The following is an 18,175-nucleotide window of genomic DNA, read 5'->3' on the forward strand; positions in this document are numbered from 1 at the left end:
GGAGGAATGATCAGAATATCTAGTCTACTATATGGAACATGTAGAAGGCTCGTGACGGTAACTTAATATGGTCTTCAACAGCCATCACTAGAAACAATGGGCTCCACTCTCACAGACTCTCAAGATTTTGTCACAAACCACTTGCTCAGATGGTAAAGAATTGGCCTACAATGCAGGAGGCCCAGGTTCGATCCCTGGGTCGGGAAGATGTCCTGGAGAAGGGAATGGGTACCCACTCCAGTATTCTTGTCTGGAGAATTATATGGAGAATTATATGGTGGGCTACAGTCCATGGGGTCTCAAAGAGTCCGACATGACTGAGCAATTAACATTTTCACATTTCAACGAGCCACTGGCCACATAGCAAAATAGAAGGCAGTAAAGCCTCATGGACTCCTCTGTTATATTCTGTCTGATGGAATCCTTACGTCTCTTTACCCCTACTTTAAGAGTAAATATGTAGACTCCATGTATATGGAATCTTATGTCCTAACAATTCAGCAGTGGGCATCTTACCAGCAGGAAAGGACGAGGAACCCACTTGAAAAATAACCCTGTAGTCTGAATCTTCCTCAATGCAGCATCTGATGTGATGGGAGCTATGGCATGGAATTGCAGCTTCCACAGGATCAACCATGATGTTGGACTCTAGAGGCAGCGGGTACACGATGACATCTTTGGCCATGACCCTGTACAAATTCTTGTATCGAAATACACAGTGATAGGTTCCTGAGTGGAAGGAAGCCAAGAAGAGATGGAACAAAAGTCATCGCTCCAGAAAGGCATTAGCTGAACCTCAAAAACATCATGCTGAGTGACAGAAGCCAGACGCAAAAGGCCACATATCGTATGATCCCAGTTCTATGAAACGTCTACAGTAGACAAATACACAGGAACAGAAAATAGAGTAGTGGTTGCCTAGGGCTGGGGGTTTGGGAGAAAATGAGGTGACTTGTAAAGCATATGGAATTTCTCTTGGTGGGTGTGGGGAGTGATGAAAATGTTCTCAAATCGACTACAGTAAAGTTTGCACAATTCCAGTACACTAAAAGCCACTGAACTGTATCCTTTGAATGAATCAATTCTATAGTGCATGAATTTTATTTAATAAAGCAATTGCAAAATCAAACAAACAAACAAACAGGAAGGCATTGGCTGAAAAAGTTAAGAAGAGGATTGGGTTTCCTTGTCAAGCTGGGACAAGTGCACAGTGACCCCTCCTGGGCCCTAGATGAGAAAACGCTCCGTTGAGTCCCCTCCTGGGCTCTCTGTCCATTTGAACCCATCCTCATGGAAATATTCACTTACTTTTGAATACAATGTAGTGGCTTATCCAGAGTCAAACAGCCTGTTGTAGTGGGATCGAGTTTCAAATCAGGTTCCCAAGACCTCCTCCAAGGCTCTTTCTTTAACCAGGAGGGAAAAAATGAGAATTTTGGTATGTGCTGGGCTGGGGAGTTCTTTGAAGAAAGTTGTCTGTGAGATGGAGCCAGAGCCCTGGGGTCTTGTGACACCATCTCTAAGGGAGTAGATGCCTCTGGTTCTGGCACATCATTGCACCGCTAAGGAGTGCAGAGGGAAGGGGGAAGGAGGGAGAAGTGGATTGTGAACTCTTGGGAGAGTCTGACCTGTGGACTCTGGGATTAGATGTCTGACGCTTATCTAAAAAAGTCTGAAGATGACAATGGGCCGACTCAACTTTGCAGGAGTGAAAAGAGAAGGCTGCAGCGGGAGTTGCCTGCACGCCCAGTGCTTGGTGAAGCAGAGCGGACTACGGACAGGGCTTGGGTTGACCTTCATGAAAGCCACCTTTCCCACTGGACTTCACACCAGAGCCCATCAGGGGATGAGCCGCCGCTGGGTCAGCTGCTGTGGGGACAGCCGGAAGTTTATCACAGCATCTACAGTTAAGTAGGACCTTTCAGTGTTGCTGACATTGCTTCTCTTTGTCCTAACTTTGGGGGAGTCAGAGCAGCTGCTGGGCAGAGAAAAAACAAGTAGAAAAAGACCAGAGAGAAAATGCCTTCCAATTCCCATTGGGAGGGAGGGAAAGAAACTTTACACTGAATAGAAAAGTGTAGTCAATTTTGATCAGAACAGATGCTTTTTAGAACCTGAGTGGGACTGTTTAATAGTTCAATATTGTCTGATAGTCGGAAAGGGCTATTGGGCAGAGCAAGTATGAGCTTGGCATAGGAGAAATGGGAATATTTCCCATTCCTGATGGTATCCATCAAGTCCAACCAGACGAGAAGCAGTTATTTCTACAGTGTTGCCTAAGCCTTCCTTACAGGAAAAAATCAAGACAACCTGGAACTCACAGGATCTGGACTGATTAAGCCTATCATTCATGAAAAGCTTTAGAACAAAGTAGTTAATAATTGGCTTCTGGGGACTTGCCTAGTGGTCCAGTGTTTAAGACGCCACGCTTAGTTCAATCCCTGGTCCGGGAACTAAGATCCCAAAGTGCAGCCTCCCCACCCCCCCAAAAAACAGAACTCTTGGCCTCGAGCCAGTCACCTTTTCCCTTCGGCTCTGCCATTCAGCAGATGCATGCATAATCTCAGGCAGTTTCTTACCCTCTCTGGGCCCCAGTGTCCTCATCTGTGGAATGGAGATGATAATGACACTCTCCTCTAGGTTTATTGTTTTAAATTAATTCATGTACTTAAATACTTAGCACAATGTCTATCACACAGCAGAAGCTCAAGAAATGTCAATTATTATTGAAGGGATCCTATCAAATTTCTTTTTCTTCCAAAAATTTGCATTTTCTCTCAACTTAAACAGTATCTAGGGATAAGTATTGGAGAAGGTGATGGCACCCCACTCCAGTACTCTTGCCAGGAAAATCCCATGGACCGAGGAGCCCGGTAGGCTGCAGTCCATGGGGTAGATCAGAGTCAGACACGACTGAACGACTTCACTTTCACTTTTCACCTTCCTGCATTGGAGAAGGAAATGGCAACCCACTCCAGTGTTCTTGCCTGGAGAATCCCAGGGACAGGGGAGCCTGGTGGGCTGCCATCTATGGGGTCGCACAGAGTCGGACACGACTGAAGAGACTTAGCAGCAGCGATAAGTAGAAAACAAAAATGTTTTTCTTTCCTCTTTTGGAACCAGGCATATAAAACCTTTAGGAAGAATTTTTATACCTCAGTTGGGTGAAACAAGAGTGTGGTAAAAATACTTGAAAAAAAAATCCTCTTAGGAGTTTGGAATTATATGCATACCACTAATGCATAAAATAGATCAATTACAAGAACCTGGTGTATAGCACAGGGAACTATGTGCAATATCTTATAATAACATATAATGGGAAAGAATCTAAAAAAGAACATATGTATGTATATATATATATATATATAACTGAATCATTTCATATAAAAAACTGAATCACATACATATACAAAAACTGAATTGCTTTATATTTAAAACTGAATCACATATATAAGTGATTATATGTGATTACATGAGGATTATATATATCACATATACATGATATCTTCATATATGTGTGTGTAAATATATATATATATATATATATATATATATATATATATATACACGGAGAAGGCAATGGCACCCAACTCCAGTTGCTTGCAAAATCCCATGGATGGAGGAACCTGGTGGGCTGCAGTCCATGGGGTCGCTGAGGGTTGGACACGACTGAGCGACTTCACTTTCACTTTTCCCTTTCATGCATTGGAGAAGGAAATGGCAACCCACTCCAGTGTTCTTGCCTGGAGAATCCCAGGGACAGGGGAGCCTGGTGGGCTGCTGTCTATGGGGTCACACAGAGTCGGACACGACTGAAGTGACTTAGCAGCAGCAGCAGCATATAAATATACAAAACTGAATCACTTTGCCATACACTTGAAACTAAACACAACATCGTAAATTAACTATAGTTAAATTAAAACAAAAAATCTTCTCAACGGCAAAGCACTGGCTCTAGAATCAGAGACCAGTTTTAATTCTTCCTCTACAACTTAAGTTGTGGAAACTTAGGCACATTTATTATCCTCGCTGAACCTCATTTTCTGCATCTGTAAAATGGTAATAGTGACATCTTCCCCCAAAGGGCTGTTGCATTGAGTGATGACGTATGACGTGCAGAGTGGCTGGCACAGGCATGGCTCGGGCCAGGCCCTCCATGGATGGCAATGATTCCAGTGTATTTCTAGGGGTCCCAGAACCAGGGTGCAGGGTATCTGGGCTTTCACTCACCATTCCACTCCCTGGTTGAGGTCTTGACTGTCAGCACCGACTCTGCTCTGTCAGGATACCTCCTCGTGGTATAAAACCTTTTGTATATTTTAGTTCCAGCAGAAGTGTTCCAGTACATCTCATCATAGTTACTCATATCGCTGATGCACTTTATAAAAAAGCTTTGTCCCTCAGAAACAGAAATTAGGTCCGGGGTTATGTTTAGCTTGGCTAAAAGAATGCAAATAAAACAGACAAAAGAAAACCAACAACAAGTATAATGTTTAGTCTTTCTGGTGACGTCCACATAGAGTGAAATTTCACATGGAGACAGAAAGCATGAGCGGTCCTGACTCTACTGGGGTCAACGCGGCATTGGTACCTTGCTGCTCCCGGGCTTTACTTGTCTCTAGGCTGTTCTTGGTGGTGCTCTGAACTGTACTCATTTCCATCACAAGCCTTTGGGATTCGCGCACTTCCCCTTTGTGGCTGGAATTATCTCCTAATGATCAGCAGGGCAAAAGGTTGCAAACTTAAGAGTGTTGACTTAACTCAACTCCCCTCCAACCTCTTCCAGGTACCTCAAGGGAAACTCAATGGCTCAGTTCCTATGACCGTATCATTTTCTATTCTTTCGAAATAACTTAAAATGCCATGGTGTATTTTAATTTCTCTCTTTTGTATCTCTTCTCCATGAAAATGTGAGCTCCTTAAGAGCAGGACCCTCTCATGCGTGTCCTCGTTCACATCGCCAGCGTCAGCACTGGGTCCACTACCCAGTCGGTGCTTACCAAGCAGATGAGTGGTTTCTGGAATGACTTGTGAAGCAGAGGGATCACAGCAGTTACACTGCCCAAATAATTATATCTAGACTGAGAAGTAGAGACACCCAAATTGTTCAGAAGTGGGGACTGATGATTTATCTAAATTGTTTTTGTATGATGGGCACAAAAACATGTTTGCCTGCCCAATTTTTGCAGAGAATGCAGCAGAAAGTTTTAAATGTCTGATACAGGGGTGAAGTTAGAATGCTTTAAGATATAAGCAGTAGAAACGATACTTTTAAGAGTCCTAGAATTAATTGAAAACAAACACACTTGTTACAACTGTAAGATAACCAGGAAATACCAGACTCCTAAAGCTTTCTGCTGCATTCTCTCTGAAAAAGATAAAATGGGAGAGAAAAGGGGGGAATGAAGGATGGTGGGGAGTGAGCCAAGCTATTGCAATTCAAGAGAGGGAGAATGGGATTATGGGAGAAAAAGTAGGATATAAGGGGCATTATCCTTGTGAAGTGAAAGTCGCTCCATTGTGTCCGACTCTTAGACCATGGGATTCCTTCCTTATTCAGTGACTAATCTGAGTGTGAAACCTACTTCAGCTTTTTGCCTTCTCAGTACAACGTAGGCGGTTCCTTCCCTGCAACCACTGCTTCCTACTCTTACCCTTCCTTGTAAGGAATTCCTGTGAATTTAACTGGCAGAGATGCAAATCCCACTGTGTGATTTACCCCAACCACCCTCTCACAACCAGGGAAGGCCCGGCTTCACTGCTCACGGATGTTCCCAGTTTACTGGCAGCCCCTGGTTTGAGGGGCAAGCCCAAAAATGCTAGTGAAAGAGTCCTTACCCACAGACATGAATGTCACTTCTATGTCCTTTCTGCCTCTGGCTCCGTGGGCACTGATGAACTCACACGTGTAGACCACTGTCGTTCCAGACGACCCGCTCGGACACTGAGTCCCATTGGCCACGAGGGTGTATCTGCTGCAGCCACTGTCCGTGTCTATTTCAGCGTTTCCTGCAACAACATAAGAGGTTCTCTTGCTGTCAAGGTTATCTGACTCTCTGGTTTGGTAGCAAAGAAGCCAAATCGTGGGCTTCCCTGGTGGCTCAGTGGTAAAGAATCTGCCTGCCAATACAGGAGACATGGGTTTGATTCCTGATCTTGGAAGATCCCACATGCTGCAAAGCAACCAAGCCCGTGCACCACAACTATTGAGCCTGTGCTCTAGAGTCTGGGAGTCACAACTAGTGAGCCCATATGCCACAAGTAAGGAGGCCCAAGGGTCCTAGAGCTTATGCTCTGCATCAAGAGAAACCACTGCAATGAGCAGCTTTTGCACCACAACTACAGAGTAATTGCCACTTGCCACAACTGGCAAGCAGCAATGAAGACCACACACAGCCAAAAATAAATGAATAAAGTTATTTACAAAAACAAGAAGCCAAATCAGCTAACATGACTCCTTATTTACATCCAGTTTTCTCTTTGAATGGAGAGGCTGCTGCTGCTACTGCTGCTAAGTCGCTTCAGTCGTGTCCGACTCTGTGCGACCCCATAGACGGCAGCCCACCAGGCTCCCCAGTCCCTGGGATTCTCCAGGCAAGAACACTGGAGTGGGTTGCCATTTCCTTCTCCAGTGCATGAAAGTGAAAAGTGAAAGTGAAGTTGCTCAGTTGTGTCCGACTCTTAGCAACCCCATGGACTGGTGGGCTCCCATCCAGTTTTCTCTTTGAATGGAGAGGCTGCTGCTGCTATTGCTGCTAAGTTGCTTCAGTCGTGTCCGACTCTGTGCGACCCCATAGACGGCAGCCCACCAGGCTCCTCCATCCATGGGATTTTCCAGGCAAGAGTACTGGAGTGGGGTGCCATTGCCTTCTGTTGAATGGAGAGGCAGGATGGTATAATGGTTAGTCCTGCCACTTTAGGATCCAGGTGGCCTGGCTGCAGTTTCCAAACTGTATTATTATCTTTTTAAATTTTTTTTTTAATGTGGACTTTTTTTAAAAAGTCTTTGTTGAACTGGTTACCAGAGAAGGCAATGGCACCCCACTCCAGAACTCTTGCCTGGAAAATCCCATAGATGGAGAAGCCTGGTAGGCTGCAGTCCATGGGGTCACTAAGAGTCAGACATGACTGAGTGACTTCACTTTTACTTTTCACTTTCCTGCATTGGAGAAGGAAATGGAAACCCACTCCAGTGTTCTTGCCTTGGAGAATCCCAGGGACGGGGGAGCCTGGTGGGCTGCCGTCTATGGGGTCGCACAGAATCGGACACGACTGAAGTGACTTAGCAGCAGCAGCAGAGCTGGTTACAATATTGCTTCTGTTCTTTGTGTTTTGGTTTTTTGGGCGCGAGGCGTGTGGGGTTTTGGCTCCCTGATCAGGGCTCAAACCCGCACTCCCTGCTTTGGAAGACAAAGTCTAAACCACTGGACCACCAGGGAAGTCCCCAGCACTCTAGTACCTACCGGCAGGGTGTTGTTGGGAAAGTCACTAAGCCACGCTCTATCTCAGTTTCTCCAGATGTAAAATGGGGATATATAACAGCTATGACCTAGGATTGTAGTCAGGTAAAAGGAGTTATTATGTGAACACTTAGGATAGTGGCTGGCTGAGGCCAGCCCCTTACCAAGACCATGATGATTGCTGAAGTGTGAAAAATTTAAAAAGAGAAGTCATGTTTTTGGATATGATTTCAATTGGAAGAGGAAAAGATGATAGATTATTTTGACTATTTTTATTATTAAAAGGAGGAAGAAACAGGACTCAGGCCTCTGATACTCGTCTCACTTGAGACCTGTTTTTGTAACTTATTCCTTCCTATTAGTCATATGTTTTAGTCGAAGCTTTACCTTTGTGTTTTCTTCGGTTACCAGCAGTTCACCCTTCAGAATAGCTGCTCCTTCCTGTCTTCCTCTCCGTTCCCAAGATGCTCTGCCCTCCACACCATCTCACTTCCTGCCTGTGTCTCTATGATGCTCTCTTGGACACCTTTTTCTACTTCGGTTCCTTCATCCCTCCCCTCCATCCTTGCCTTCTGCCATGTACCCTGAAGACATTCCTCAAACACTGACAATCTTCCAAAAATTAAAGAAAAAGAAAAAACCCTTCTGATGAACTCTAACATAAATGCATCTTTTACAGCCTTAGCTGGAGGATCAATGATATTTAAAATATTCTGATTGAAAAGGAACCAGCTTTTCTCCCCAGTCTCCAAAATGATAATTCAGAACACCAAACTGATTTACCACCTTGGGTATATTATTAATACCTCCTGGTTCATAGGTACAAAGGTCCATTCATCTCCAAGGCTCATACCTCCACTCATTTTTGGAAAACCTACTTCCTCCACTTCCTCCAGGACCTCTCACTCCATCCCTCTCCCTTGGCTGCAGAACAATGGAAGGTACTAAATGCAGCCTGTAAGTTGGCACTCTGCTTTCCAGAGTACAGGTGGTAGGCAGTTCCAAGTTTGTTGCTCAAGATTAAATAATACCCAATGAAGAGTTCCCAGGACATTGAGGATAAGTGAAGGCATGGTTTTCAAAGCTATCATCATTATCAGAAAGCAGTTATTGTGGCAGATTCAATGTATTCAACTCTGTTTTAAATATTGACATTCATTATCTCTTGTCTCTTCTTTCAAAAGTCTCACAAAATGGGTGCCATTGTCTCTATTTAAAAGATGAAAATCTGGGAGCTCCTTAGCGATCTACTGGTTAGGATTTGGCACTTTCGCTGTCCCTGCCGAGTTCAATCTCTAAGATTCCACAAGCCCTGAAAATACCCCAAAACCCCAGAAAGCCCAACCTGCTTGAAAAAGACCACCTTCATCTTCTTAAAGTTAGAAATTCTGACACTATGGATTACTTCCTTTCCATCTTATCCCTTGCTGGAAGTGCTTTGAAAATCCAGTGCAACTGTTTCTGAGATGAGGCGATACGTTCAGTTCCAACACACTGGGGTGAATTATTTAGCTAGATGGCTTTCTCCTGATCTAGAAAAATGGCTGCTAAGAGAACTTGTGGAATTTGGAAAAAGAGGGCCCCAGCGAGGGGAGGGCAAAGGAGAAGGAAAGAGGACAGGTGTCGAGAGAGAGCAGAGGTTAAATTCATCAGAGAATCCCTTGTAAGGGTCCCCAAGTGGCCTGCCCCAGCCAGGGTGGCAGGAAATCCATTGTTCTGTTGTTAGTTGAGCCTGCCCGGGGCATTAAGAATGTCTGTAGCAGGGATGGCCACAGAGAGGTCCCTGAGCATCTGTACTGTAGACTTCCTGGTTCCTTTGCCAGAGGGCAAGGCCTTTCACCACTCACAGTTAAAAGCCTCTAAGTCAGCAACACGGGAACTGTGCAAGGTCTTTCTCCCATCTGGCAGTTCCTTTAGGATGTCTACACCCCCTCTTATTTAAGAATCAAGGAAGTGGCTAAATGGACCATATGTCAACTTGTTCAACAGTTACCAGATGCCTTTACCATTCTGTGGAGTACTTTAAGGTGGAAACAAATGTGCTTTGAAAACTAGATGTGCTCAGAAAACGTTACATCTCAATTGATCCTTATTTTATTTATGATTTAATATTATCCAATAGGGAAGGCTTTGTAAAAGTTCCACCACAATGATGGATTTCATGGCTAAAGCTACAATTGCTTTAATGATTTTTTTTTTTAACTTGAAAGATGAGCACATAATACTGTCATTTCTTAAGAGAAGAATTGCCTATGTGAGGTTTATAGGCAGAGAACAGTTTTCTGTTTCACAGTACAATTTCTGCTGGATCAGCTCATGCCAAGGCTGACTCACCAGGCATGTGTGATATAGTTTGGCCAAGACAAAGACTGTGAAGCAAGGTGAATTATTTTCTTTTTCTATTGTGACATCCTCGGATAAGTCATTGAATTTGAACCTCAATTTCCTTATTTGAAAATGGAAGGCAAAAAAAAATGTCTGCTTCAAACTTGTGGTCAAAGTTAAATGTGATTAAAGTGATAACAATATGTGCATACTTATAACTGGTTCATACTGTACAGCAGAAACCAACATAACATTGTAAAGCAATTATCTTCCAATTAAAATAAATAAAAATTTATTTTATTTATAAGAATATAAAAATTTATAAGAAAATAATAGCAAATGAAGCAACTGACAAACAACTAATCTCAAAAATATACAAGCAACTCCTACAGCTCAACTCCAGAAAAATAAATGACCCAATTAAAAAATGGGCCAAAGAACTAAATAGACATTTCTCCAAAGAAGACATACAGATGGCTAACAAACACATGCAAAGATGCTCAACATCACTCATTATCAGAGAAATGCAAATCAAAACCACTATGAGGTACCATTTCACACCAGTCAGAATGGCTGCAATCCAAAAGTCTACAAATAATAAATGCTGGAGAGGGTGTGGAGAAAAGGGAACCCTCTTACACTGTTGGTGGGAATGCAAATTAGTACAGCCACTATGGAGAACAGTGTGGAGATTCCTTAAAAAACTGGAAATAGAACTGCCTTATGATCCAGCAATCCCACTGCTGGGCATACACATTGAGGAAACCAGAAGGGAAAGAGACACGTGTACCCCAATGTTCATCGCAGCACTGTTTATAATAGCCAGGACATGGAAGCAACCTAGATGTCCATCAGCAGATGAATGGATAAGAAAGCGGTGGTACATATACACAATGGAGTATTACTCAGCCATTAAAAAGAATACATTTGAATGAGTTCTAATGAGGTGGATGAAACTGGAGCCTATTATACAGAGTGAAGTAAGCCAGAAGGAAAAACATAAATACAGTATACTAACGCATATATATGGAATTTAGAAAGATGATGGTAACAGTAACCCGGTGTACGAGACAGCAAAAGAGACCCTGATGTATAGAACAGTCTTATGGACTCTGTGGGAGAGGGAGAGGGTGGGAAGATTTGGGAGACTGACATTGAAACACATAAAATATCATGTAAGAAACGAGATGCCAGTCCAGGTTCGATGCACGATACTGGATGCTTGGGGCTAGTGCACTGGGACGACCCAGAGGGATGGTATGGGGAGGGAGGAGGGAGGAGGGTCCAGGATGGGGAACACATGTATACCTGTGGCGGAAAAAAAAATAAATAAAAATAAAAAAATAAAAATTTTTTTCAAGTGAGAACATGTTTTTTAAAAAATGATCATAAATTATTACACAAAAAGAGCACTATTGCTATTTTAATTTCTTCTACTTATTATTATTCATCAGTACAAACTGAAAGGTGGGGAATTTCAAGCGTGATCTCAGATAACCAACAGGATCAGAAATTGACATTGGTTGAGAGACAAACAGGTTGATAGAGAAAGATATAGAACCAAAGACACAGAGTCAGATAATTAGTGGGAAGGACAGACACCAGGAGGAGAGACTCAGGAATTCGACTCTCCAAGTCAGACTTCAAAGCAAAACCCATGACCTCATCTTTGTCTCTTTGCTGAAGAGGGAAAGGAAAGGGAAGTGGGGACAAGATTTTCTGCAGGGAAGATGCGATAAACCTATGTCATCCCATCACTCCCTCTTGAATCTTCTCTGCCAGAATCTAGTTTACATCCCAGGTATGACACTTATGGATTTCCCCAATGGCTCAGCAGGTAAAGAATCCACTTGCTATTCAAGGAGCCACAGGAGACTCAGGTTCAATCCCTGGACTGGGAAGATCCAGTAGAGGAGAAAATGGCAACCTACTCCAGTATTCCTGCTGGGCTACAGTGCATGGGGTCACAAGGAGCTGGCCATGACTGAGCACAGAGCACACGCGACACTTATATGTACATATTTTGGGAATTTTGTTCTAGCATGGCTTAGCTGGAGCTGGCCTCAAACCTAGTACTTCTTCCACAGTCTGAGGTCTAGAAAAAACCCAGCTACCTGACATTTGCTCTTTTACCCACTGCATCTCTATTTTTCCTTGGCCAAAATGCAAAAAACCTATTTGCGAAAGGGTTTCTAACAGGCTCACCTGGAACGCTTATACTCCCTTCCTGCTTCCATTCAATTTGACTCCAATTCACGTTCACCTCACTGCAGCAGTGCAAAGACACAGGATTGTTGTCACACATCACCTCCGTGGCTTCGCTTGCCAGTATCTGGATGGGTATAACTTCCACTTTTCTTTTGGACGCATATTCAAAAATATCTAATGTCAGCTTGCAGATGTATTCACCTGTAGCAAATACACAAAAAGACATGGATTATTACTATTACATATATCTAGTTCCCTAGAAGAAGGATGGCCTCATCTTATGTGTCATGGTGGTACTTCATGAAACATCATTTTCAAAAGCATATGAGACTTCTTATAAGCAACCCTAAAGGAATATTCAGGAGGTATTGAAGGTTGAGGGAGATATTTCTAATGCCACGAGGTGAGGAGTAGAGAGATGTTCTAAGGAAAAGGCAGAAATCTGAGTCCTTGTTGGTAAGGAAAAAAAGTGTGGGGATGCTTCAGAGGTACAAAGGGAAGATGGGAAACCCATGGATCATTTTGGCATCCTATTTAACTCTGTGGCAAAGTCAGAGTCAACAAACACCCGATAGAATCCATGTGTCTGCAGTCCAGTTTCTCTTTGAGAGAAAATGAGATGCCTCTGTTGACATCTGGATTGCAGTGATGCTATTAAATTTTAGAATGTCAGGTATAAGAGTTATGCTTCTGTGGTTGCTGGGGACGAACAGGTCGGAGGGATTCCAACAGAGAAGAAGAAAACCTGGGGAGAGCAGTGATGAATATGTTCACTATCTTGATCACGGTGATATTTGCACAGGTGTATCCACATGCCAAAACTTATTAAACTATATGTGCAAAATTATATGTGTAAGTTATAATTTAAATTATAAATGTAAGCATACTAACTTTACATATGTACAGTTTATTCCATGTCACTTCTACCTCAACAAAGCTCTTCTCACATTTTTTAAAAATGTTAAAAAAAAAATAAACCTGCTTTTTGTCTTAGGTTCCAGCTCATAAGCTTTGGTAAATGTGGAAAATTCTATCTCTCCCCAGGCTAAATTTGCTTGGCTCATTCACCATGGGATTAATTTTCAGTTGTGAACATTTGAGCTTCTTTTTGAAGAGGAAAAGTCTGTCTACACACACTACCACAGTTTGATTCTTTCTTAGCCCTTCATTCCATGGCAACCCACCCATGAAACCCCGAGTGATGTTGTGGATAATAAGGCGCGACACGGAGGTCATGTTGTTGAGCACAGAGGTGTAGATGGAGACTTCAGTGCTGTTCTGGATGTCGAGGCCCGTTTCCCCCTGCGTCCAGGACACATTGGTGGAAAAAACTTCATTCTCACACATCAGGGTTACTGTATCTCCTTCAAAGATGATTTCTGGTGTGATGGAGAATTTCGTTTCATCTGGAAACCCAAACAAAAGCTATTAGGATCCCAAAGCAAATGAATGGAATTAATGATCCTCCCCAATGCCACCACCACAGGTGTTCTCAAGATGTGTCCGTGGTGATGAATGATGCATCGTGTTCCCCACACTCCTTCCCTGGACAGCTGGGACCTGAGGGCCCCGGAGTGACTGAGCCAGCTATTAGGGACGTGGTTTCTAGCTTGGGATCTTTGCACACTTAAGAGTTGTCAATGATGCTAATGGGGATCCCAAATCTATTTTCAGTGTTTCAAATAATCAGTCACAGATACAAACAACAGACTTGTGGTTGCCAAGGGGAAGGAGAATAGGGGAGGGATGGATTGGTAGGTTGGGATTAGCAGATACAAACTATTATATATAGGTTGGCTAAACAGCAAGATTTTATCGTACAGCACAGGGAACTGTAAACCACAGTCAAGAAGAATATGGAAAAGAACATACAAATATAAATATAGATAATTGAACCACTTTGCTGTACAGCAGAAATTAACACAGCATTGTAAATCAACTATACTTCAATAAAATTTATACAATAAAAACGCAAAAAAAAATTCTAATAGTCTGGTAGAAAATTGCACATTTGCTTATGAAAAAGTCACACCAACTAACTTAAACATCAAGTTCCTTTGCCCCTGATTTGAGAAATATCAACTGTTTGTTACTGATAATTGATACCTCAAGCTGACTGAAAGCTCTGTCTCGTGCCTTTGATAAATTAAAAATGGAAAAACCAATTAATTTTTTACAATAAAGTGTGCTTGGGAAATAAGACATTTTTTAAAGACTTAACACCTATGGGCCTATAAAAGTGGCGGCTTTATAGACACACAGATCTGAATTTGAATTCCGGTTCTGAGCCAGGCATAGCTGTGTGGCACTGGGGAGCTTGCTGAGTATCTCTGAACCTTGGCTTCCTTGTCTGGAAAATAGGAGCAGTGAGAGCTATCTTGGGGGGTGACTTGGAGGGATAGTAGCTATTCTTATTGGTTTCACAGTAAACTTCTTGAGAAAAGTGGCATTAAGTCATTTCACAGACATAAAGAAAAACACAGTATTCTCTATTTTGGGGTTTTTCTGGCTTATATAATATACAGGTTTTCCCTCTAAGCTGAGGTATAGTATTCATGAATTCCATGTATTGAGAAAATCTAAGGCGCTGAGGAATAAGGTTCTGGGAGGCATCTTTTGGATGGTTCTTTACGCTCAGGCCACACCCTGTTCTTACTGTAAAGTGAAAGTGAAAGTCAGTCAGTCATGTGCGACTGTTTGCGACCTCATGGACTATACAGTCCATGGAATTCTCCAGGGCGGAATACTGGAGTGGGTAGCCTTTCCCTTCTCCAGGGGATCTTCCCAACCCAGGGATTGAACCCAGGCCTCCCGCATTGCAGGCAGATTCTTAACCAGCTGAGCCACAAGGGAAGCCTGTCATAGTGTAAACATGGGACTAAAATACCATAGAATTAATTTGGGGTGCTATGTTCAAAATATCCAGTTATCTAAATATCTCTTGCCACATTTTTCAGGCTCCTGAATAAAATAAGATTTCAGAGCATCACATTCAACTATTCAGAAGCAAAGCCTCCTGTGCACATTTCATGTAGTGACCTGAGGCATGCAAAATGATGTTACTTACCATGTGGCCTTGAGCAAGTCATTTACCCTGAGGGTGATTTGCTCTCAATTTGTCCCACCCTCTCCTTCCTGAATGATAGGATGTCTAAAAATATTAGCAGTGAATGTAAAGAGGTAGAGTATGAATCCATTGTCAGGATGGTCTCACTCCTCCTGAGAAGAGGTGCCTTTCCTTCCCCTGTGCCTGCAACAGCCCGTTCAGTGCCGTCCCCATGGTGGGCTGTGTTGTTCCAAAGAGGAGTCCCCTTCAGTCGTGAACCGTGGGCCTGAGTTACACACAACAGCTGCCAGTCATCGCTTGCTCATCACATCTCTGCTCAGTTGACTCCCCTTGCTTTCCCCCAGGCAACAATAGAGCCACCCACCTAATTACACACAGAGCCCAACTCTATACCCCATTTGGAAAATGAGGGAGAGCATGTAAAATGCCAGGACTCTTGCCACTGCTGTATGTGATCCAAAGCAGTGGTTCTCAAATCTCCCCTGCAGCAGAATCACCTGGAGGGCTTGCCAAAATACAGGTTGGCCCAGGTTGGTCTGGGGTGACTTCCAGAATTTGCTTTTCTAACAAGTTCCCAGATGCTGCTGGAGGGGCCACACTTTTGAGAACTACTGCTCCAGAGTAACAATGGACCCCTGGTCAATATCAGTGCATCTCATAAATACCCGCCCCCCATCACAATGTTAGTTCTACTTCTGGGGAGGTTTTGGGCCTGTCAACCCTAATATTCATTGGAAGAACTGATGCTAAAGCTGAAGCTCCAATACTTTGGCCACCTGATGAGAAGAGTCAGCTCATTGGAAAAGACCCTGATGCCAGGAAAGATTGAGGGCAGAAGGAGAAGCGGGAGACAGAGGATGTGATGGTTGGATGGTATCACTGACTCAATGGACATGAGTTTGAGCGAGCTCTGGGAGATAGTGAAGGATGGGAAAGCCTGGTGTGCTATAGTCCATGGGGTCACAAAGAGTCAGACATGACTGAGTGACTGAACAGCAACAACCATCGCAATGTTAGTTCTCCTTTTTGAATGTTTTGAGTCTGTTAATTAAAAAAAAAAAAAAATCCGTAAACCCAGATGGCTCTGTGGCCCTGTAAAATCTCTCCCTGCTGGGACCCTCCACGCCTGCCGCCACCCAAAGGAGGTGCCAAAGTGGCCGATGGTGGGGAGAAGGCACAAAACCTGTATGCCAGGAACTGGAGAGTTTCTCTCCACAGAGGAAGTCGTCATGTGACTTCTCAGGCTTACACATCATGATAAATACTGTTACCATATCTAAGTAGAATGTACTCATAGGAAGGATGCAGCGATCGTCTACTTACTGCTGTAAGTAACCTGATAGGAACTGCTCTCCATCTTGTAGGTCTGATTGAGGTTCTGTGTGACTTTCTCGTTCGCTTTACGCATTAACGCAGGTGATGCTGTTGTTGTTGTTGTGATTTCGTACGTCACAACCACACTTCCAGGCCTGGATGGAGACCACTCAGTTCAGTAAAAGCAGTAAGTGACCTGGAAGAGTCTAGATCCTTATGGTTTGTTTGCATAAGAAAGCAAAATGGCAGGAAGAGCCTGGGGACCTTTTTCTTTGAGGGTTCACTGAAATCCACTTATTTCTAAGCTCTAGTTAAAAGCCTGAGGCAGGGTTCAAACACTCAAATGTCTGCAGACAGGTAACATAAATGGCCAGAATAGCCAGATGGGGTGGAGTGAATTGAATCCCACAAGTAGTCCAAGGGTATTAAGTACAAGGTAGAGACTGTTGTCACACAGTCATGCTGACCCAGGGTTACCAGCTATGCTGAATATCCAGTGAAGTCAGAATCCTCAGTGCTTCTGGAAACATTCTTAATTTTTCAATTGGCAAGTGAATTTTTGAAACACTGGGCGAACACACTCAGGGCTGTCAGGGCACCTAACTCCACGGGGAGGCATTACATGGTGTTGTACAACATTATAGCCATGGCTGACTGGCTAATTTTCTAAAGTAAAGGCATATTTGGGACTTTCCTGGTGTCCAGTGGCTGAGACTCTGTGCTCCCAATGCAGGGGGCCTGGATTTGCTCCCTGGTCAGGGAACTAGATCCCACATGCTGCAACTAAAGATTCCATGTGCGGCAACTAAGACCTGGCACAGCCAAATAAATAAATGTTAAAAAATAAAATAAAATAAGGGCATCATTGCATGACATTATTTCATTTTTGTATTTCTGACCTTCTAGATGCCACATCTTTGTTTGCATAATTCATGCATGCATAGAATAACACAAATCTTTTTCTCACATTCCCCCTAGATAGGTACATCTCTAAGGAGTGAACTACTGTTCATTATTTCCTTCCCCTTTAAGCCCCAGAAATCTGGCTTTGTCTTCACCTCTATCAAACTGTTCCCATTGGGCATCCCAGATGGTGCTCCTCTAACAGGCTTTTGCTTTTTCATTAACCTTTTGGTATCTGCCAATGGAAGCGTGCATGTATGCTAAGTCGCTTCAGTCGTGTCCGACTCTTTGCGACCCTATGAATGGTAGCCTGCCAGGCTACTTTGTCTGTGGGATTCTCCAGGTGAGACTACTGGAGTGAGTTGCCAAGCCCTCCTCCAGAGGATTTTCCCACCCAGGGATCAAACCCATGTCGCCTGCGGCTCCTGCCTTGCAGGCAGATTCTTTACCACTGAGCCCGCCATTGGATAAAATTACCCTGTTATAGCATTCTTACCTGAACCCTGTCACCGTCACCAATTTGAAGCCTGGTAAAATACTGTAACCCTTCCAGAACTGGAAAATAAAGCAAGACGAGTACCATTAATCAAGGTCCACTGAAAGATATGTCAAATGATTTGAAAGAGTAAAAAGTGTGTATTTCTTATCGTGTGTGCGTGCTCAGTCACTTCTGACGTGTCCAGGCAAGCATACTGGAGTGGGTTGCCACGCCCTCCTTCAGGAGATCTTCCCATCCCAGGGATTGAACACGTGTCTCCTGTGTCTAATGCATTGAAGGTGGATTTTTTACCCACTGAGCCACCAAAGAAGCCCATATTACTTATCTTCTTGGGTAAAATGCTCTCTGTATATTTTGTTAAGTGGCCGAACAAGCGCTAGCTTTGTCAGATCTTTGGAG

General features: G+C 43.4%; 1 protein-coding gene across 6 annotated transcripts in view; it reads right to left on the reverse strand.

Moving 5' to 3' along the window:
- ADGRF5 (adhesion G protein-coupled receptor F5) overlaps positions 1–18,175 on the reverse strand; it is a 113,077-nt gene that overhangs the window by 16,659 nt on the left and 78,243 nt on the right. For 4 of the 6 annotated variants that reach the window (XM_027523972.1, XM_027523971.1, XM_027523973.1 and 1 more), the window contains exons 7-14: positions 17,774–17,832; positions 16,384–16,529; positions 13,178–13,399; positions 11,991–12,194; positions 5,839–6,009; positions 4,592–4,711; positions 4,231–4,440; positions 517–729 (exon numbers count right to left, since the gene is read on the reverse strand). In XM_027523972.1, coding sequence (XP_027379773.1) covers positions 517–729; positions 4,231–4,440; positions 4,592–4,711; positions 5,839–6,009; positions 11,991–12,194; positions 13,178–13,399; positions 16,384–16,529; positions 17,774–17,832 — 1,345 coding nt within the window. The remainder of the gene's footprint in view (positions 1–516; positions 730–4,230; positions 4,441–4,591; positions 4,712–5,838; positions 6,010–11,990; positions 12,195–13,177; positions 13,400–16,383; positions 16,530–17,773; positions 17,833–18,175) is intronic. The other 2 variants (XM_027523975.1, XM_027523976.1) reach the window with 1 other exon arrangement.

This window comes from Bos indicus x Bos taurus, chromosome 23 (assembly GCF_003369695.1).
Source record: "Bos indicus x Bos taurus breed Angus x Brahman F1 hybrid chromosome 23, Bos_hybrid_MaternalHap_v2.0, whole genome shotgun sequence".
Taxonomy (NCBI): domain Eukaryota; kingdom Metazoa; phylum Chordata; class Mammalia; order Artiodactyla; family Bovidae; genus Bos; species Bos indicus x Bos taurus.